At 41.0% G+C, this 22,333-nt stretch overlaps 1 protein-coding gene across 10 annotated transcripts in view; it reads right to left on the reverse strand.

The window, feature by feature from the left end:
• ATXN2 (ataxin 2) overlaps positions 1–22,333 on the reverse strand; it is a 51,620-nt gene that overhangs the window by 704 nt on the left and 28,583 nt on the right. For 5 of the 10 annotated variants that reach the window (XM_065646100.1, XM_065646107.1, XM_065646106.1 and 2 more), the window contains 11 exons: positions 21,666–21,773; positions 20,697–20,767; positions 19,679–19,986; positions 19,113–19,176; positions 18,846–18,998; positions 18,126–18,192; positions 15,951–16,135; positions 15,202–15,334; positions 5,388–5,533; positions 4,279–4,506; positions 87–931 (listed from right to left, as the gene is read on the reverse strand). In XM_065646100.1, the coding sequence (XP_065502172.1) occupies positions 728–931; positions 4,279–4,506; positions 5,388–5,533; positions 15,202–15,334; positions 15,951–16,135; positions 18,126–18,192; positions 18,846–18,998; positions 19,113–19,176; positions 19,679–19,986; positions 20,697–20,767; positions 21,666–21,773 (1,667 nt within the window). In that variant the 3' untranslated portion in view covers positions 87–727. Of the gene's footprint in view, positions 1–86; positions 932–4,278; positions 4,507–5,387; positions 5,534–15,201; positions 15,335–15,950; positions 16,136–18,125; positions 18,193–18,845; positions 18,999–19,112; positions 19,177–19,678; positions 19,987–20,696; positions 20,768–21,665; positions 21,774–22,333 lie in introns of those variants that run through there. The other 5 variants (XM_065646098.1, XM_065646102.1, XM_065646103.1 and 2 more) reach the window with 3 other exon arrangements.

Consider the following 22,333-nt stretch of genomic DNA (forward strand, 5'->3'; position numbering starts at 1 on the left):
TTCTTTTTCTTTTTTTTTTTTTTTTTTAATGAACAAACCAAAACCCTGCATCTATCAAGATGTCCTTTGGATGTTTTTTTCCCCTACCTAACCCCTCAGAAAGCAGCCTTGTCCTGCTCACACATTCCCCAAGAAACAAAACCAGGTATCTAGTTCACTACAAAAGTTTAGAGGCTGTTTGGAAACAAGTTACAATAAAGAAACTTAGGTAAAGGTTAAATTTAAAGCAGAAAGAAGTCATTACAGCATCTACTTTTCCCAAAATTAAAGCTGCAGAATATTATTCTGAATTAAAGATTAGATCTCAGTTGTCACTTCAGTCATTAGAAGTCTAACAGCCTTGCTCCCACGCAACATTTTCACTCCTATATTCACGACCGATCACTTTAAATTAAATAAAACCCCAGATCACTATAAACAGGCTACACAGACAGTCCATCCCCCACGGCAAACCCTGAACAGAGCACAGCCCCACAGTGCCAGTGTCCGCGCCGTTATCCATTTCTCTACTTCCGCTAGAGAGAAGCAAATTTTTGGCTAAATTAGCTAAATCTCGTACATTTAGGCTCACAAAGAGAAACGCAGAAGGAGTCTGCCTTCGGCAGCCTGCCACTCCACAAGGACATCTTAAGGTCTGGGGTTTTTTTTTTGGTTTATTTTTATTTTCTTTTTTTTTTTTCCCCCAAATCTGCTTCACAACAGTTCTGACTACTCCGACCTGGCTCAGTTACGGTGCAGGTCTCGCGGGCACACACTCCTCACCTGAAGGGTGCGTCATATAGGGGAAATGTGTTGTTGTCGAGACGGGAATGGGCTGTAGTGCACTTTGAGCGATGGCGGCTTGGGGACCACCAGGTGGTTGTGTCGTCATTAGCATCATTGGAGCATGGGCAGTTGGGTGAGAAGGAACCATTCCTGACTGTACATGAGCCTGAAACAAAGAGCTCTTTAGTATCATGGTCACAAGGAGGCATCACTCCCGGCCACATGACTGGCAAAAGTTTTTTTTCTCCAGCTGTACCAGTAAATCCGGAGATGTACGCCATTTTAACTAGATTAGCTATAGCGATTAAGTCAGAGATCTTAACATAAAAATATTTTTTTTTTTAAAAAAAAAAAGGGTTCAAATCCTTACTGCTGGCTCTGAGTCACATTCTCAATTTTAGCCATTTGGACAATGAGCGCTGAGAGAAACCGCCAGCATTCAACAGTGGGATATTAAAAAAAGAAATCAAACACCTCAGCAACAAATCGTCAAAACATTACTGTTAGTAACCTGGATCAAAGCATTTCCTATGTGGAGGATGCACCGGGTACGGATAGGAATTTCACGCTGGAATCTGGCATCGCTTCCCCAGCTGCTCCTCGCACAACTCCTGCCCCCAAACCCACCCTCCCCAGGGACCTGCGCCCACATCACTGTTCATCTGAGCAGCCACTCTGAGTGATTTCATCCCTTTGTACTGTTAATTCAGCTTTGTTCTGTTTCCAGTTAAGACCATCACAGTAAAGGTCCTTGTGTAATCTTAGGTCTCAGCAGAAAAAGGAGACTAATCTTTAGGATGGCTGATCGCCTTCTGGCAAACAAGTTCAGCCACTTGTCACTTGGCTTCTTGAGCTCAGAGCAGCTTGTGACTCCAGAGGTCTTCAATTTTTTGGTTTAAAAAGCTAGTAAACACTAGTTTCTTCAAAACACAAAAGATTAAGGAACTCTCGGAGCTCTCAGGGGTTTCTCTTGGGAATAAATAATTTTTAAAAAAAAGCAGCGCATTTTTATCTAAGGTTTGTTTTGTCCTTCTGCCATATCCCAGTAACAGAGCACTACGGTGCAGGAATTGGAGCCTCCCAAGTTCCACATGCCAGTAAAGACAGATAGCAGGTAGTGGCTACAATTTTATTTCTTAAAGACAAAAGGGTTACTTGACTCATCACAGACATTCCTCAGACTCTTTATCAGACTTGCACTGTATTAGTAGCACTCAAGAAGCCTTTAAAGGCAGGAACTGCAATTCAAATCTCACTCTTGCTCTAAAAAAGGCTTAGAAGATAAGGCTGTGAAACAGAATACCTTTCAGGATCAGCACCATTTTTACTTTGACAAACATGCTATTATAGCAGCCATCATCATAAAGCAGCTATTCATACAGCAGCTGTATTCAACACACACGGGATAAAAATTTTCTGCTGGGGCTCAAAACGCTTTGCAAATTGGCAGCTGACAGTACTCTGTAATGAATTTTCAAGTACTGTTTCTCAAGTGAGATATCTAACCGCTCGAGATTCATCTGATAACCTAAAGGGAAATTCAACTGATCCTCTGGTGTTAGCCTAACTGAAATTCCTACTACATGGTATTTCAGAATTGTGTTTGGAAGTTGGAAATGAGGCTGCTAAGAAACTATTAAGTCCAGTGATTAGTTAACATCCATTTAAAATTTCTTACAGAACTGTAGTTATTCCTTCATTAGAGATTTTTGAGGGACTACTTAATTTTGAAAAGTCAGTTAGTTTGGTGTAAGTATCATGGATTATACACTTCAGTTTTCATACTAAAAAAATGACAGCAGAAGAGACTGCACAAGCCAGGAGTCCTGGGCAAGGCAAGCTTTGCCTGTGATTGCTAAAAAACCCTGACCGAGCAGTCAGTTCTGACTGAAAGTTCCATCTGATTTGCTTTAATGAGGTTTTGCTTATTAAGCGCTTGGCACACAGAAAGGAAGGCAACAGTCGCATCCTATAGGCAGGCGCAGGCCTGGCCACAACGTGTACAGCACAATTCAGGGCGTTTTATCTTTAAGCTGACCTTGAAACAAATGTGTTTCACGTTTCAACATGCCGCTAACCCAGGAGCTTCAAGACCCTCTGAAGGGCTGCGTGAAGGCACCTGGAGAAGCTCTACAACCCAGGCATCCACACCACTGCTGTCACACCGGAGCGGAGCAAGTGATCTTGTTTTGGGCAAAAACCAGAGCCTGGGAGGACAGGGCAAGATGCCACAGCAGTAGTTGAGTTAGGACACCCTCTCCTTATTCTCCCACAGAACAAAAGCAGAGAAATGAAAAGCCTAACGGATTAAAAAAAGCTAAAAACTCAACATCAGTAAAACAATTCCTAAATAACTATTAATTTGTTGTCTTAACTGACTGTCCCAGGGACCCAAGCAAAGATTCAATCACAACTCTGCAAGGGACTGGACAGCTATTAGACTAACCTCCCTAATTACAGTTAGTCATGAGACCCCAAACTATTGTTAACCTGTACGAGAAGGCATAAAACAGACACCAAGTACTTAGCCTGCAAAAGAAACTGTGCAGGAAAAATTACTGATTAATTGCCCATTCCTTGACAAAACACACTAAATCCATGAGATTTAGTAAACAACAGAAAATCTTTGTAACCTTGCTTTACACAGAGCTCTTGATTAATCAATCATGTCCTTCCCTTCCCAAAATATCTTTTTTTTTTTTTTCCAGTGAGTTGACCACAAGAGAGCAGTTAAGAGAAGTGGGTGTCTGATCCTGAAGCAAGGACTGGTTTTTAAGTTGCCCAACACTCACAGGAGATCTCCTGCATGAGCAGTTCATTCAGAACCACACACAGACACACACACAAACACACACGCACACGTTTCTTTCAGCAAGGATTGTCTTGCAGTCATCTGAACTGAATCTCGTCTATCTCCCACTGCAGTGCACTGCTACTCCCTAGTAATGCTGTGTAAAATCTTTTATTGGATGGAATTGTATCAATTTGACTACAATGCAGAGCTTAAAACTGCCACCAAAAGCAGCAATTCAGCCTTCCTCCGCACAGCTCTCACCTCCAACCTTTCTGTATGCCAGCTCTTCCCTGGGATCATGCAGTGAACTCATTTGACTGAAAATTAGCCTAAACTTGGGGCTGGGGAGGCACATTTCAGCTGAATCATGTCCCCAGTCTGGTTTGCTGCATGGTCAAACAGTTCTGTGAGCAGAATGGTGGGACAGGGCAAGGGTGGGAGCCGGGAACTGGGAAGAGAGCTCAATTTCTTTCAGTAGCAGTGCCACCTTAAGATGTCTTCATTAAACTACAGCTGTAGATGCACTGGGTGTTGGAAGCTGAGCTCCGAATATCTTGTAAAATTCTAAATAAAGTCAATGTACAGACAGAAACCTAAATAACACAACAGGTAGTCTTTGCTGAGAGGTGATAGAATGGAAATCACTTCAGCAGGCCCGACTGTCCTAACTTTTGTGGCATTAAGACATTTAGTCTTGAAGGTTGTTAAACTGTGTTTACCTGGGGGACATGGGCCATGTGTGGCGGATTGGTATATGCAGGTTGAACATGGGAGGGATGAATGGTGAAGACTGTTTGTTGTGCTGTAGGAAAACTATTTTGTGGAGACTGCGTATTGGAGCCTGGCGTCATGGAAGGTGGGGTTGGAGCTAGACCTGCGTGGTAAATCGCCGACTGCTGCTGTGGGTTTGCCAGGTGGAGTGCCTGGGCAGCCTGGTGCTGATGATGCTGCAAAGAAGATAAAAGATGATTTAGGTTATGGTCTATAAGTGAGACACGTTTATTCTGTAAATGAGAGTGAGACAGGTTTGCAAAACTGCTCTCAATAGTGAATCCTTTAAGTGGCACATCTGGGGATCACCCTGTCTACAGTCACAAGGAAACTAATTTCAATTCCATCAGGCTCATTTTCTCCTCGCGCTAAGTTAGTCAGGTGAGCAGGAGCCTGGAAAACGGAACCTACACTGACAGGTAAAAATAAGGAGACCCTGCAACCGTGGGGCTGGATATACTTCACAGTTGCACTTACCAGCCCAAAGTTACTACCAGCAGGTAATTAAGGCATGCAGCACTATTGCAAGACCTATTTTGATTTCAGCTGCTTGTCTTTGACAAAATACAATCAAACACTTCTCAGCATTTATCTGCTATTTCCAGTTGTAACTCCAGTCATATTAAAGCTCAGATAAAATCATGATCCTCTCCTTAATAGTATAACATGGAAACAAGCTATACCTCATCCCCTGCGAAGAGGGAGAAATGAATGGCTGGACTCTTGATATTGGTCCTTACTAAGGAAAAGGAACTGCCGCAAGTTTCCCTGCTAGCTCATCCAACAAACTATGTCATGAGACCACCACCTAGCCACTGCAAGCAGAGAAAAATTACATTATATAGCTCTACTTCCTTCCTTCCAAAAAACAGAGGGGAATCTAGACAACTCCTGCATGAGATCTGCCACATGCAGTTCGTTTGGGCAACTGCTCCATCTTACCATTTTTCCTCTCAAAGAAATCAAGATATCAACATCAAGCATCAGTCTGGTGCAATCTCTTCCAGTAGAGCATGTTAAATACAGTTTAAAGACATTCACTCCCTCGAGCTGTTACCTGCACGGGGCTGGGAGCAGGGTGGCTTCCAGCATGTTGGCTTTGCTGCTGGCCAGTCGGGGTGGCAGAAGGCTGAGGATGCGGAGGATGCGGATGCAGGGTAGCATTAGGGTGGGCATACTGCTGAGCAAGTGAGCCGGTGGAAACTAGGATGAAAAAGAAGAATATTTAACAACGGGTACAGAACATGTGTCTCGTCAAGTCACCGTCTGCACTCGAAGATTTTGCTATATCTCAAACATACTGTAAATAAATTCCCTCCCCCTTCTAAGAAAAAATATTTATCTTGCAAATAGCTGAGTATCTTACCTTGCTTTTGTGTAGTTTGGTTTTGCAGGAAAGTCTATAAATAACCATAATTAGACAGTTCATCTTCCCTAGTTTGACAATGTAACAGATACTACATAGAAAAAAGCAGTATTCCATCTTTTGTTTTGTCAAACAGACCAGTTTAAAATATCAAATTTATCATTTTCATACAATTTAGTTTTTCCTGAAATATACTTTTCAAAGGAGTTACAAGCCATTTTTATTTCCACCATCCAAAAATTCTTTGGCCTTATACCTGGCTAACCTCACCATGCTACTCTTCTGGAAATTGCTCACAGTACAGTCAGTGTAAAGTACATACACTGCATGTATGCTTAAAAGCTATAGGGACACACAGTATATATGTAACAGTGGAGGAAACTGAGGCTGCTTGAGCATCAAATTTTTGCTGAAGCCAGTATCTTGTACTAAAATAATGTCTTTCCTCTCCCCTCAAGGGAACGTTCTAGATCATCACCATTCTGTGAGTTTCTCGACACTGCTAAGAAATTCTTAATTCCTCAAAACAGTAGCAAATAAGGTACGAAATTCCAAAAAAGGAAAAAACCAACATAAAGCTTTCACACCAGTGAAACCACATCTGTTGCTACAGCTGCACCAGTCTCCAACAACAAACTCGTATCAACAAGTCCCTCCTTGAAGAGTCCTGCCCTGCTCTGCTCCAAAACAGGCCACGCTCAATTGTGGGTTTTAATTCTGAGGGAATCTAGCGAAGTATGAAAATCCATAATGATAGCAAATCCTCCTTTAAACACAAAGCATGCAACTGGAAAGTGAGACCCTAAGAAAATGCATCTATGTTGGTTTTAGAATGTGTGCAACAACCAGTCGAGTTTGCAGCTACGCTCTGGCCCACACCAACGCGCATGGCTCTCTCCGGTGTTACGGCTTGCCAAGAGTGGGGCTTGTTTTGCTGACAACAGCGCTAAAAGACAAACAGTCTAAGCGAACGATCAACCTGCTCCTGACTCTGTTTCCTGCAACTGTTCCTTATTTGTTCTGGTACCTTTCTGTCGTTCTGACAAGTTAATTGATGCTTACTCTCTAGCGGGTTACAGCTTTTTTTAATGGGGTTTGATGACATGAGAACTCGATGGCTGATGAACTGCCTGTCTGCAGCATACCTTTAGAAGTGATGGGTTTTCAGGGGGTGTTTTCTTGCCCTCGTAAACAAAACTGAAAATTGGAGCACAGGGAGGAACTTGGAGTGTGACTGTGATGCTGCAACCACCTGCCCTGTGTACTCACGGCTGTGAGACGCGGTACCGCACTTCTCCAAATAACCACAGCTTCTGAAGAGTTTTGCTGTGCTGGGCTCTAAGTTCACGGATACACAGAACTGCTTGTGCGTATATAAGAATGAAAGCCAAGATGGGTGGAGAAAATGGATAAAAATGGAGCTGCACGTGAAAGCACGATGCTGGTCAGCAAAAACAAGTCTCAAAGGGATGGCAACCCCAGACATGCTACTGCCTTGTGCAAGTCCTCGTTTTCCTCCAGTTTGGTTTGCTAGAAAGCTTACAAATACTAGTTCTACAATATTCCAACTTCCTAGAATACATCTAGGTGGGGTTTTTTTTGTTGCCTAATTGAGATTTTTCTCCCCTGTACAGGCCACTGTGAAGGTCTCTATATAATAACTGCCTACCCCACTGAACTTAATCCCGTCCTGCTGTCTTGAAAGCTCCATTAAATCTGCACTGAGCAAATGCTCCAGCAGTGATGTGCACTACAGTTCCAGGCTATTAATGCAGATGAACTCCAAATACACTTGTGGCCCTACATTCCTGCAGTTTGAGTTGATCCTAACATACTTATGCAGGAGCCTGTGAATGGACAGGCGCACTCATGTGCTATGAGCATTTCTGATTGAGAAGGCTTTGGAAAACACCTTGATTTTTTCTATGCACACTGGCAAAACTACCAGTATCTTCTGCCATCGCGCTTTGTTATGCTTTCAAATGCAAGAAAAGTGTGGGGTTTTTTTCATATCACTACTAAAATTATTTTGCAGCAGCATCTCAACCATGTTTCTATTTGACTTTCAACCACGGCTCTTTCTTTTACAAGGACTACATCAAAATTATCGATGGAAACGCTGATCATTTTTACAGGATGAAGTTTACAGTTTCCCACAGTAGGAAAATTTCTCAGCTTCATTATTATACAACACTCTGACAAAGTCCAGGAGTTATTCTCTCTGTCAAAGTAGTAGAAAGAAATTGCAGAGAGGAATTGACTTGTTTGCCAAAGGGCATGCTACTGAAATCCTGCTCCGCTCTCATCCCGCTGCCGCAGGGCTGGCATGCCTGACTACAAATTAACTTCAACTCCATTCAGGAGGTTTTAAAACGTATATGAAAATTAATTCCAAGTTGTAAGATATTCAAGGCTTCCCGCATCCTGCCACATTACTTGTTAAGAGCCCCCAAAATAATGCGGTGCCCCCTTAAACCATTTGTGTAATTCGTCTTTTGTTTCTTTATAGGAGAGAATAATAAACTAAGTCATTCTGAAGCAGATACATTATACAATAAAACTTCACAATGAAGAATTTCTCTCTTAAGAAACCAGTTAAACCAAGGAATAGTACCCTGAAGAACAGATACAGAAATGGGGGGAGGATCAAGTTTTTGTCACAGCAGCAGCTCTTCCATAACCTTCTAATATCTTTGATCCACAGCTTTGCATTTAAAGTACCGCATTTTTTATACTGAAGAATTTTTATTTGCCTAGCTTCTCCTCTCCCCTATTTTGTCTTTAACAAATTACTCCAATAAGCTCTACAAATTTGGTTAAAACTAGTTCAGATGCTGCTGCAAATTAGGTTGTAATAGCAATATTAAAAGTGTCTTTCAAAAAACGTTATGTGGACACTTATCTAAATCCTGTACAGACACCGCATACAAATCAAGAAGAGTTCAGGACAAGAGGCAGCAAGTCTGAAATACATACACAGATCGTTGGTAGTTCAAACCCAGAGTTCAAACTTCAACTCTAGAAATGTAAAAGGTTTTCCCCGTTTAGCTGGTGCAATGAGCGGTTCTTGACAAAGCACTGAAATCCGGGAGGGCAGCCTGCGAAAGAAGTCTTGCAAAACAGCCACGAGAAATTCAGCTGCTCAGCCATAACTAAAGCATTTTCACTGGGACTTCTGTCAAGAATTTTTGCCTGTTCATCAAAACAGCTCACTACAGATATAAAATAGCAAACAAGATAAAACAGGAGGCGAGGAAGAAAAAAAAAAAAAAAGTATGGCAAATTATCCAAGATTTTCCCTCATTGTCAGTACTTTGGAGATTTTCCAAATGGCCATCTAGTCGTGCTGAGAAAGCTCTAGGAAAGCACAAAACAGCTCCGTGTATCTCCTTGCTGCAAGTAACCTCCGCTCATTCCAGCAGAAATACACTGGTTTCCTCACCATATATGCCTTACGTTCCTCTCCGCAAGAAACACTCCCTGGGCCAATCTGCTTCGTTGCAGCATCTTTTCAACAAGTTGCTTCCTAACGTAATATTGAACTGCACTAACCTTGCTGGGATACACAGTGAAGATAAGCGATTCGGTAATGAAGTGAGCAAAAATATCAGATGCATTGAACTACTGAATTCAACTCTACAAAAGTGCAACCCATTTTTCTGAGAGGCAAACAAGCAGTAGGCAGCCACCAAACCCACGGAAGGAGCTGAAATCAAAAGAGGTGAGAGCAGCAGAAATCAAGCAGAACTCCCAGCTACAAGGGTATATGCAAAAACCATATAAATGTAATTTCATATTCTCCCTGGTAGGAATTTTAATGCTGCCAATGGTGGTCATGGTTGGTCATCGTCCCAAGATGCACTGAAGAGCCTATTTTCAAGAACTGACCAGTGAACAAACTTCAAAACTATTGCCAGACCCAGTAAGATGGTGAGGATAACTACATTTAAAAGACCTGAATGGTAGGAAGCAAAGAAATAGCAAATGTTTCTTTCATAACACAAACATTTCAAGAAGTCATTTTACACAGGTAGAGTGGACTTCACTTAAAAGATTATCCACGAAAGGAACGAGCTTTTTAAGTTATTTCAGTGCACCAAACCAAGACGCATGAAAACAGGACAGGTCGGCATCCCAGAGCACCAGTTCACGCAGAACAATTTCGGTACAAGAAACACAGGAAGTCTGTTCCAGAAGAGATTTTTGGAGAACAAGTGGTATTTCTCACATCCCTCTTGCATGAGCTAACTTAAAAAAACCAAACCAAAACAAAGCAGAAGAGTGCCTGGCATAGGCTGCATGGGCTTGCAGACACAACAGGAAAGGACAATGTTTGAAAATATCCTGGAACTTCAGTCCTCCTTTCCCATGTCTTGGGTGACAAGGACAGTCCATCCTGCAACCACTCCATTTCTCCCCCAAACCAACTTTCTCCAAGTGCTACGAACACCAAAATACAACGCGGATTTTTTTCTTTATCCACCCTTCCCCGTACAGGCAGGCAGCTGAAGTCTGCGTTAGCTGGTGTGTGCCGAGCACGGAGAACATCAGCCCCTTGCCCATCCCTGCACTGATGCAGGTCACCAGCTCGGGTACCACCGATATCTAACATTATCTGCCAAGGAAGCATCTAGACCAGCACGGAGCCCTCATCTGGTTGCTCTCTTATTATAACGGCGGTGAAGCAACTCTACAAAAAGCTTCCTTCACCTCAGATGCAACTCAAGTTATTTCCCCCCAAGGGCTCAGAACTCCGGCCACAGCTTTTTACAGAGAAGAGGCACAAGACACTTCTCCTTTTCGGACGCAGATTAACTTCCCCGGTTTTAAAATTCCATTTGGGCCATGAAAGAAAGGGAGTGAGGCAGCTGACCCAGGTTTTAGGCAGAGGTTATCCACATGCAGCACTCACTTCTGGCTGCAGATGAAAAGACTAGGTGGTAAAGTTAAACTATTCAGCATACAAAATACATTTTAAAGGACTGACAAATCGGCTTCCTGTGGTCATATAAATCTGTTCAACAGCTTCATGCCCCTGTCCATGGAAAGGAACCTTCCTGTGTTTTCCACATACTGGTTTGGTGCAAGGAAACTTGTTCCCTCAACACGTCCCATTCCTTTAACATCTGTTCTTTAGAAAGTGCTTTTCTGTACAATCAAAATTAGTACAAAAAACCCAACTCACTGGCAAAGTAGAAAGAAGGGCCTGTCTCCTTGCTGTATGGTATTTTGGGACATGCTGAATTTGGGAAATAGAAAGGTAAATTAGCCTCTTGCCACGTGCATACTTCCCGTCTTCTGGAAAGGTCAGCATTTTTTTTTTAAGAGTGTAGAACCATGCAGATATTTTTATTTACTTAGGTGCTATTAGAGCTGGATATTTAGTTTCATAAATGAGTGGAAATGAAACAATACAAGTCTCAGATAAGCCTTCCTTCTAAACTGTGACACTGAGGTCTTCAGTTCTTCAGTAACACAAAAATAAGCTTTATATCAATTAATGGTCTATCACAGTCCACTGTAATGAGAAGGTTAAAACATAATTACATTAAAACTGAAATTGGCCCCTTGCTTTTTCAGCTATATCACTGCCATTCTTAACAGTTCCAAGACACCTTTGGTGACTGGTTCACTCTTAGTCCCTGGAGAATCCTCTGAAGTTTACATTATATCCACCATTGTACTATCAGGGTAATAGAATTTACTCTACTGCTGAGACAGAAACCAGATAAAGTTAGAGACAACACCAGACCAGTAAAACATATGCAGAAGGGGAAAAGGGAAGGGAGAATGGGGACAGGAATGAGAGCACAAAAAACAGGAAATGCAGCTGTATAAAACCAAGCTCTGTTTTTACACAAGGTTGGTTTTAAACACAAAAGTAAAGTTTTTCAGAGGACTCCAGTTACCTGAAAACACAGGCAGTTCAGCTGCATGGTAAGACTAACACAAGTTCATCGTCACAGGAATGAATTTATCCACCCTCTACTTAGCAGAAAATTTGGTTGGTTAACAGCACAAGTTTAGTTCTGTGTGTGCCACAGACCAAGCAGTGGAACTGCCAACGTGGCCACATGTGACCAGCCCAAGGTATCGGTGCCAGGGACATCACCCAGAGCCAACGCTCCCCAGGCAGGCACCGTGTTCTGAAACCCACGGGCCAAGAACGACACCTCCGTGTTCGGGTACATGCGTGCGGCACCGAAAGGCGCCTGTGTTTCAAACTTCCCTCCATAAGGACATCTAAGTGGCTCGGGTCTCCAGAAATTATGAGCTGAAGCATTTAACAGACATTTTTATTGTCTGGCAGTTGACTGAAAGATAGTTGCTTGAACACTGTCCTTTCTCAATTGTGTTTTGAGGGGGAAAACCCAATGATTTAAACACTCCTCCGGCAGGTTTAGCTGGGTCTGCTGGTGACCACGCAGCTCAGCTGCTCGGCTTCTCTCCAGCTCTCAGCAACAGTGGGTGTGAGACGGCAGCAGGACGCTGGAACCACCGGCAAGGAGATCGCAGAAGTGCAGAAATAGCCCATTAAACAGCATCAGACAGAAATACTTTTCTTTAAAATGGAAGAGTGCTTATCAACAAACGTAGGTCGCTGTTAAGTATTTTGGATTTGACTATCTCTTCATGAGGCAGGAAGGAAAATAAACCCCAAATTTTTGGCAGTGAGGGTGGTTCACTTAACGGATCAACAGGCATTTCTCTTCGTTGGCAGGCAGCTACTACTGGCCACAGACTTTCAACTTGTCCCAAACCATTAGTGAAGACGGAGTTTCAGGTCTCACCAGAAAACATTTCACACCTTAAGAATACTTCATGAGCAGAACCCCCCAACCCCCATGCCTCAGTGCGGTTCTCCTTGCAGACATCTTCTCTCTACCACATACGCAGGAAAAACATTGAGTGAATTTTGCAAGAATTATCTCAAAAAAGCACTAGTACCTTGAAGGATAAAAGGGCAGCATAACCCTCTGAATCGTGATATCAATGGGGGGAAAGATAAATTTTAAAATAGATAATAATACATATTTTTTAAAATCAGACAGCAATCTTAAAGAGCCAAAAGGAAATCTGAGAACTGTTTGAGTAGGTGCTCCAGAAATCAAAGGCAGCAGTTCGTGTTTCTCAGGAAGTTCTTATTCTGTTCAAATGAGTTTTTTAGGACAGGACCAGAATCAAAGTGCATTGGTATTTTAGTTCAAAGGTACTGTGGGTAAACTTAAGGTTCCCAAAATACAGAACATACGCTATGGATACTTTCTTACAGTCAATCAGATGCGAATGGTTCCAGCATGTTGTTCGTTAGCAATGTACTCCAGAAGCAGCTTATACTTATCACCTTGGGCATTTCTACATTTTCCCCAAGCGTTCACAGATTGATAAACAGAAGCTGAAGTGAATATGTTACTGATGGACACGTTTTGAGGAAACACAACCCATCCAGGCAAGGTCTTCAAGTACTCAGCACATGGAAGACTTGCAAAAATTGGAACTGAGAGAGTGCTGCACTACATCAGAGGTTGCTTCGTGTGTGCCTAACCGCAAACTTTGTAGGTTAAGGGTACATCGGAGCCAATTCATGTTCATTAGGCAATAAACACATCTGCACATGGCAAGAACATACTCAGAAATTTAAAAGTGTCTCATATGGAGTTCATGATCCGGCTGGGTTGAGAGGTCTCAGTAACAAGAATTTCAAGCACTTGTTCATTTACTGGGAAGGTGGGAGAATATTTAGAAGAGTCACCACGTAGTTACTTGAAAGAACACAGAAGGACATTCAATTTCTGTTAAATCAGGTGCTCTTGGAAAAGTAATATTTAATTAATGGCAGGAAATACCAAAGAATTCTCAAGTTTGACCCAACTCAGTTGTTTGTACTGGTAGGTAGTCACAGATCTACAACAGACAAGCTGCAAAGCCAACACAAAGTGAGATCTAATGGTTGTAAGTTAGAATATCGGTGAACAAACTATACAAACATCTGATCAAAGCCAGCCAAGGGAAGGGATTGGTACTTCAGTGCTGTAGAACCCACCGGTTACAAAAGATAAGGATGGTCCACAATGGGAAATTGCCAGGAAGTCACATGCAACCACTTTGAATCAAATCTCAGATTATCTCATGTTTAGTTTTATTTTAATTAAGATTTGAGAGGAGAGTTTTCCCCAATAAAGGTCTGAAAGACTTTGATCATTCACTTTATCGGAATTCTATTTAATCTAATGAAAAAGCAAACAGAAGATCTGTTTACATGGACACCTCAAGCACAAGAGTTGAAAAGATCAAAGTAATACCATTAGCAAGGACCTGTGAGAGAAAGGCTTAATCTCTACAAGTTAACTTCCACTTCAGCTTCAGCACAAATGAGCTGAAACGTTCTTCCTCCAAGGGTCAAAAAAGGTTTCTATTATTTTTGTTTCTCAGCTATGTTACCATACCACTGCAGAGATCTGACAGGAGTTTTTCTGATGGGTAAGACACAGACTTTTTAAAATCAGAATTAATTTCACACTGAACTTCAGATCCTTAGCCTTGTACGTTTTCATGACACATCATGGACTTCCATTAAGTAGCAGTGTAAAACTAAGCACCGTAAAACATACAAAGATGTCTAAAGGTACAGAAAATCTTTTATTAGAATCTAAGTCAATAATATACGTGACCCAATAAAAGTCTTCCTCAGATGCTATAACAAGTATTGAAATGCCACGTTTTCAAGAGACCATCTGCTGTTTTGACATTTTATGACAATTTCCAAGACTTCTCGCAACCTTGATTCTACCTCTTTCAATAGCACGTTTTGCAGTGAGGTTTTTTTCTCTGAATTGGGCATTGATTTATCATACATTTATAATGCTTCAGAAGTTCTTTCACATTTGACTTCGCAACAAGGTAACCCACATTTTCAGCACTTCATTGTAAGTGAAATATGCCCATCTGCTAATGCTGGAGACTAATTGTCAAAGTCAGAGCAATACATGAGCTGTTTCATATATTTGTTCTTGACTTACCAAAAAAGAAAGGTAAGCAACACATTTTATTTTGCTCAAACAGCAGTGTTCATCCTGTTAATAATGCTAGTAGTATCATAAAGACAGCATTTCACTAAGTTGTCAGAACTAAAGTCAAGTTTTGAAACTTGAGGTCATAGCCTTGCGATAAAACAAGTCCTAGTTATAATCAAGAAACAATCAAGGGATGTTGTGTCAAGAGCATCAAGAGAACTTGAACAAACTTCTTTCAGTAGATATTCTTTAGCAGCTCCCAGGTTGAAATTTCATCTTGGTCACTGGCATCCTACTGAAATCAGCACACTTGAGTTTTCATTTTAACCAGGTGGCTCAGTTTTCAATGCTCTGCTCATCATCTTATGAAACATAAAACCACATCTACGGGTGTAATCTGAACGATACCCACGTCTGAAGCTTGAGATTAAATACAACCCTGCACAACATCAGAACTTAAAAAGTTACATATAACACAAAACGTTTCCTACCATACATAGCATGCGTCTGTTCATGCGCACCATACTGTGTTGCAGAAGAAGATACTAAACCAGGCTGTGCGTGTGTTGGTGGTGCCATCATTCTAGCGTTGCCCTGTATTACAGGGCTATAAACATGAGGATGCTGCGTGCAACAGAAATAAGAAAAGAGACAGTTAATTGGAGAACTATTACAAAGAAACGAGTGTCATCTAAACAGTAATTATGTACTTAGATACTGTAACAGCTTGGCTTTACTAAATGCAGAGCAGACTAAAGATTTCATACTATCACAATTATCCCAATTGTTTCTAAAAATTTAAGGATATTTTCTGCAGTGGGCTAGAAACTTACAAAAACCATTGGCATAGCTAATTTTTGCCACTCTAATAATGTAGTAAGCTTATGTATGTAATTATATATTTATACGATTACATATGTTTATTTAAAAGCCTCTGAAGTAAGAGGAGTACACCAAATAGCTTGATTTTAGAACACGTAAGCAGGAGCTGTCCTGGCCATGACCTGAAAGGAATTCTCCGAAGAGCTATAAAGGTAGTATCAATAATAAATGCCAACTTCTACACTGACCTTAAAATTTCTTACAGGCTTTGAAGCACATTACAGCACCACGAAGTACACTCCATAACACAGAAACTGCTCAGAGTGACTTCTGAGGACTGGAGACAACTGGGTATTTAGGACTGAGCCACTTAATTATTTCTATTTTGACGTATCACGTACAGTAGGAGAACTCTTACCTGAGATTGGTAGTGTGGCACATGCTGCACAAGAGGCTGATTAGGAAACTGTTGGGGACTATATGCAACATATTGTGTTGAATAAGCAGGTGGCGTAGCTACAATCGGAGGGCCTGCTGCCGAGGCAGGGTGCATCATGGTGCTCTGGTGATGTTGGTCTTGCCGTTGCTGTGGCATATTTGGTACTACAAAGCAAAGAGTTAGAAACATTAGAAACGCAGGACAATGAATGACCATCTTCCTGAGAAGTTTGACATTACAACGTCACTGCAACCAAGTGAAATATCCTCACCCCTCACCTTCAACCACGTATTAAAGTGCTATCAAAAAGGAACAGCATGAAAAGGAGTTCTCCAAGAAACGTTTGATTTTCATCACTGCTTTTGAGCCATGTATACAGCCACAAACCCAGGCCTGCTTTTTTTTGGAAAGGAAGGAGGTGTAGGGAGAGAAAGACTGACAAGAATCAGTAACAGAAAAGAAAGGTTTTATCAGGATACCTACAGTAATCAAATTTGATCCTGTCCCCTTCAAAAGGCTTAATTCACCCTCTATGGGAACTACTCAGCAACGCTTCCATCAGCTAGAAAGCTGAGTCTGCTAAAATTACTTATGCTTATGGCTGAGGAGAGCAGAATAAAGGTCTCCACCAGCCGCAATTTGAGCTATTCACACATTTTAAGCTCTGTGCTACCCCTCAGGATAGCGGAAGTGACTTTTAGGTCTCGGTCAACACCGAAGGGGACAAGTCAACCTATAAGAAGAAGAGGAGTAGGAATAATTAGAGAGAAGAAAGATTAAGAGAGCAGAGTGCTGTAGTGTGGGACTACCTGAGCTATTCTGATAAGAGGACCAACCCAACCACAGCAGCAAGGCGCTCGGAACTAACTAACTCAGCGTACTGAGCAAGAGGGCACGAGAGTTGAAGGTGTGCTCCAGCTCGCTGCGCTGAGACTGCGACTAAGGCCTACGCTAACCTGAGCACCTGGGAACTCACTGCAGGGTGCGATGCAGACAGAGCCCTTAGGGAGAAGAAAGGAGGGAAATGGGGAAGATGTCAGTAAATTCACTCCATGATGGTTGTGTTTACACTGTAAATCAACAATAGAAAAAGAATAAATACAGGAGGTAACTTGAACAGCGTAAAGGCACTGAACTTTAACCCATGCAGCTCCCTCGGGACTGTGCTGCACACAGAAGGGATATGCAGAAAATAATGAAGTTTTAAAAAGGAATTCGGAATAGAAGAGCGGCCTCACAGAGCAAGTCAGTACACAGCAATGTATTTCTGATTAAAACAATCAGTGTTACCAACCAAAAGAATTCACGGGTCAGGCCACAGTAAAGTTAGTGTGTTTTAAAAGAGAAATACATTGCAGGTTTTTGTCTTCCCTACATTCATAAAGGCTACTTGTTTATTTAAACAATTTCCTCCTCCAGTGACTGGAGCTGCAGCACTGGAACCTACCATCATGACCCACTGTATAAAATTGCAAGAAAGCATGCACTGTGTAGAATTAGAGCATTATCTGAAACATGACTATAAAAACAAGACCATTATTTTTCTGCTCCTTCGCTGCACTACACACAAGAGAGAACATCTCGCCTCACATGTTCGGGTCTCCACAGCCCCAGGTGTCACTTGTTAAAAACACAGTATTGTTAGTCCAGCTGTTCAGTTACTGCTGCAGAATGCAGAACAACAAACTGGAACCAGCAGTTAGTTCTTTCCAGAAGAGCAGCATAGCATACTCTTTCTGAAGAAATAGCAATTTTGCCTGTTGATTAAAAACAAAACTCTATTAAAGCACCATTCAGGGCTCTGCTGTAAAGCAGTCCGGAAAACCAGTCCAGAAAGTTCCCTTTAAACAAATCTGTAACATTGACAAAATACAGGAGATGATCAGCTTACCCTAACATTCCAAGTAACGGAGAGGATTTCCTGCTTGTCAAATCAGATTCCAAACCAAGCAACTCTCCATTAGTCAAACTTATCATGTTTTGTCTGAATTAGTTAACCTAGAAATGCGTTAGTATTTCCACTTCTCTTTCTTAAAAATAGCATTTAAAATATCAATCGAAAACAAATGAACAAGGATTAGAAAATACACAAACATCTGTAATGTATTCATGCTGCATGCAGACTAAGAACCAAACAGGCAGTATTATTCTCACCTTTACCTGCTCTATATGTCTTGGCTTGGTTCACTGGCATGGGCGTCATGGGAATAGGATACAGAGGCTGAAACAGAAGGAAGAGTTGAAGCTATAACATTCCTTTAAAAAGTGAATATGTGTCTGAGTGGGGGCCCCACTCAGCTTTGATGTGTTTTACTCTGTTATGTTACGTGGTTTAGTGAACTCTGCCTAACCTATGATATTTTCTTGAATCACTGTGATCAAGTCTGCACGTACAAACAACTAAGACCATAGGGCTTACAACAGCCAGTCAAGTAATGATACTACTGCTGCTTCACGCGATGTACTAAATAAGACAGGTTTATAACAGATTTGAAATCCTAATAACCCCTACGATGACCAGAAACTAGTGGGACACAGATGGAAACTAAGGATGAAGAAATAGTTGCTTAAAACTTAAGAGAGTAAGACTATACTTGGAAGAGTGGGGAGGAAGTCTGCGGAGATTAACAATAATTGTAAGAGCTACTGGAATTCACAAGTGTTTGAGACTATTAGAACATCCAGGTTGAGGGACCACTGGGAAAAGTCAGTATTTACATAGGTAAAACTTAACAACGTAATTGTGCCCATATTTACAACAGTAATACAAGCTATATCACTTCACTGTTTCAACTTGTATCTCCTAAGTCTCCCCAACTTGCTGACAATCACTCGAAAAGTGTTAACGAATCCACAGCATCTGCTGCACTTTACCTGCACGCCTGGACTCACTGGAACCGGGTACATCATATTTGGTGCAAAACAAACAGGCTGAGTGTACACGGGGGTTGGCTGCTGATGACCCACCATGGAGGGGCTGGGCTGAGCTTGCGGACGAGGGGAGGTTGGTGTAGTAGAAGGTTTTGGCTACAAACAGAGTTCAGCAATGCATACGCAAGATTAGCTTGATTATCCTCCAAGCAAAAGTTTGCTTACAAAGATCTACTCAAAAGCAATGTTAAATAGATTCAAATAACTTACTTGAGCAAAAGATCGAGGGTTGAACTCTTTTGCATTAGGATTAAGTGTTGATTTTCTAACTTGCCTAAACATAAAGAACAAAAAATTGCGTTGTGTTATTCTTTTACAAGCATATCATTCTATATATCTGCAAAACGCCCTAGCAATTAAAATTTTAAAGAGATGAAATACCTCATTTCCATCTCTGAGTCAGACTTTTGAGAACTCAAACAAAACATGGCACGCAAAAAGCCACTCTTACTGACAGTACTCTTACTATATGTGTCCATAAAAGTTTTCTTGCTGTTGATACAACAGCTCACATGAGCCAGGAAAACACTCAAATAAGCATTAAATGCAGATTAAGCATCGACAGGACCAGAGCTCCACATGCAGCTCTGCCAGTGACTCGTGAGATGGTTTTCAGTACAGCCACTTCACTTCTTGTTTTCTCTGTGTAACAGAGAGAACTTATATTGGTCTCATCCATATAAACAGCAGGATATTACAGATTCGTAATAGCTTTTTCTACAAATGGCTAAATGCTAATAATAGATGTGCTTATTCTAAACAGCATAATTACTCACTCAGAAGTATCCTTCTTCTCCTCTTTATCCTCTTTATCTTGTTTACTTCCAGGCCCAGATGTCTGTACACCTTGTGAAGTTACCTCAGGCCCTCGTTTTTGCTCAGAACTATTACTTATCGAAGGAGAAATACTTGGACTATTAGGTTTGCTACTGCCACCGTTAGAGTTAGTATTACTGCCAGTTTCTATGATAGATTCTTTAGGGGTTGATTCTGTCTTTTCTTTAACTACATCTCTTGATTTTTCACCTTCTCGGGTTTTGTTTAGCAGCTGATCCACTGCATCTGAAGAAGAACTCGACTGTAACTGAAAAAGACCCAAGGAATATATTCAGTAAATTGAGGTACAGAACTAGAGAGAGAAACAATCTAATGCCATCACATACACAGAGTAAAATATAGTCCGTTGGGCCTTAATCATCTGGAAATGACCTTTTAAAACATACATTCCCATTTCTACTAGAAAAGAAATCTATGAACATTGACAATGTTTTAAGCCTACACTGTGAAAGATGCTATTCAGCCACTCAACTGACTGGTATGTTGAGTGGGAAGTGACAGGAAAGCTTAAGACAATCCTCTGGACTCATCTCCCTGTGTAATTTAATAGTAACACTTGAAAAGCTAACCTGATTTAATACACCATTACAACCATGAAATAAGTAATATGAATGCACCTTCCATTTTCCTCAGCAAAGCCCTTCACTTAATTTTGAAAGAACTCTTCCAGACGGAGTGTAAATGCGATTATTATTTCTACCTAACGATCCAACAGGTTTCAAGTATTATTTTCAGTGTACAGTCAATATGTACATTTACATGTATCAGGCAATTGTACTAGCAAGAATCAGAATTGATTTTACAATATCTAGCATTAGTTCTTATAGATATTTTCATAAATTAAGCACAAGTAGCAACGACCTGTTTTCCTGTTAACGCATGCAATGTATTCATTATAATAATCTGGATACACATGAGAACTATGATACCATCAAGTTAACACACAGAGAAACTTACCCTAAAGTCATTCTTAAATTTCTTTAAATCATCAATCTGTTTTCTATGCTCTGAAACAATTGGAGATACACCTGCCAAACAGAAGACCAACATTGTCCAAGCATTTCTCATACAAGTTTTATATACAACCCTTACATTTCTCAATTTACTAAAAGGTAATGCTAACATACCTAAATACAGCGATATCGTTTCATCTGTAATTTGGTGTAATTCCATGAACTACGTGTATAAGCGCACAAGAATACTCTGTGAAACCACGGCGTTACATAACTGACGTATCTGTAGTTCTAATGCATCGCACCAAGACAGAAGCCCTGAGGTGCAGGGACTGCAGCACTCGGCTGAACACAAAGCAGCACACACAAAAACCCCTCAAAACGTAACACCTCAGCGTTTCAAGACTTAGCAATTAAAGTGAAACACTGATCAAGGTTAGGTTTATGGCTGGACTCTATAATCTTAAAGGTCTTTTCCAACCTAAACGACTCTGTGATTCCAAGTTCAACAATATGAAAATTATTTTTTTGAGAACTGAATGAAAAAGCAACGCTGCAGAGAAAGTCAAATTTAAGGCATAATAATAAGTACAGTTCGAAAAAACTACGCTGACCGTGGTGCTCAGAAGTATTGTGAGCATAGCTCTAAGCAGAAACGCTCATTCAGAGCAAAGAGAGCTAAAAACAGCTTTGTGATCAGAAAAAAAAGAAAAAAAAAAGAAAAAAGCAAAAAGAAATCACATCATCCACATAAGAATCTCTACACTTTGTGTTGTTGAAATGAGTCCAGAACAACATTTAAAATTGTAGACCTGCCACTTCACAACTGCATGACCAATTTTTTTGCTGTAGAACACCCAAACCAGGTTGCCTCCTTGTCTTCCTAAGACACTAATTAAAGCAGTCAATATAACAGGTTTAGTGCTTGGAATTCTACATTTCTCAAGTATATACAAAAGCTTCTGATACAAACCTTTGTTTTCAGGTTTAGGAAAACTAGGAGAAGTCTCACTTGGCTTTATATTCTCCTTGTTTCCAGTTGCAGAGTTTTGCCTCTGGTCCTGAAGCCTAGTATCTTTAGCTAGAAAACAAATTGCCAAAGTTATTCTCTTATACACAGCTCAAATTGACCAAAGAGAGATGACAAGATAGAAACAGAAGAGAGATTCAACCATGTTCAGCTTACAGAATAAAAAACTTCTGCTACCTCATTAGGACCTGGAGGGTTATCTCCCCCTCTTGTGTCTTTAAGCCAAATGAAAACGTCCCAGTCAAACACATCCCTCTCATCGTACACAGAACCTTAACTAGGCTGAAAAAACTATAAATTGAGAGCAAATTATTTTCAATAGCCCGGGCTCTTCATATAGAATGCTACAAAGATTTGACAGTTCTTAGACATTTGACTGTGCTCTTGGATGTGTTGGGGCTTTTTCTTCCTTTCACTATGCCCAAAATATCCTTTGAAACAAGTGGCCCACGTTTCTTTAAGTTAGAAAACAGCCAGTCACTCACTTTGAAAAAAAATCATCAATTCAGTCAAACATCTATAAGCCCATACTCCTTAAAGGGCAGAAGGAATTACACATCCAGACTTATCAAAAAGCCTCTCTCCAACCTTAGTTCAAAGCATTGTGAGAA

The sequence above is a fragment of the Caloenas nicobarica genome, chromosome 16, assembly GCF_036013445.1.
Source record: "Caloenas nicobarica isolate bCalNic1 chromosome 16, bCalNic1.hap1, whole genome shotgun sequence".
Taxonomy (NCBI): domain Eukaryota; kingdom Metazoa; phylum Chordata; class Aves; order Columbiformes; family Columbidae; genus Caloenas; species Caloenas nicobarica.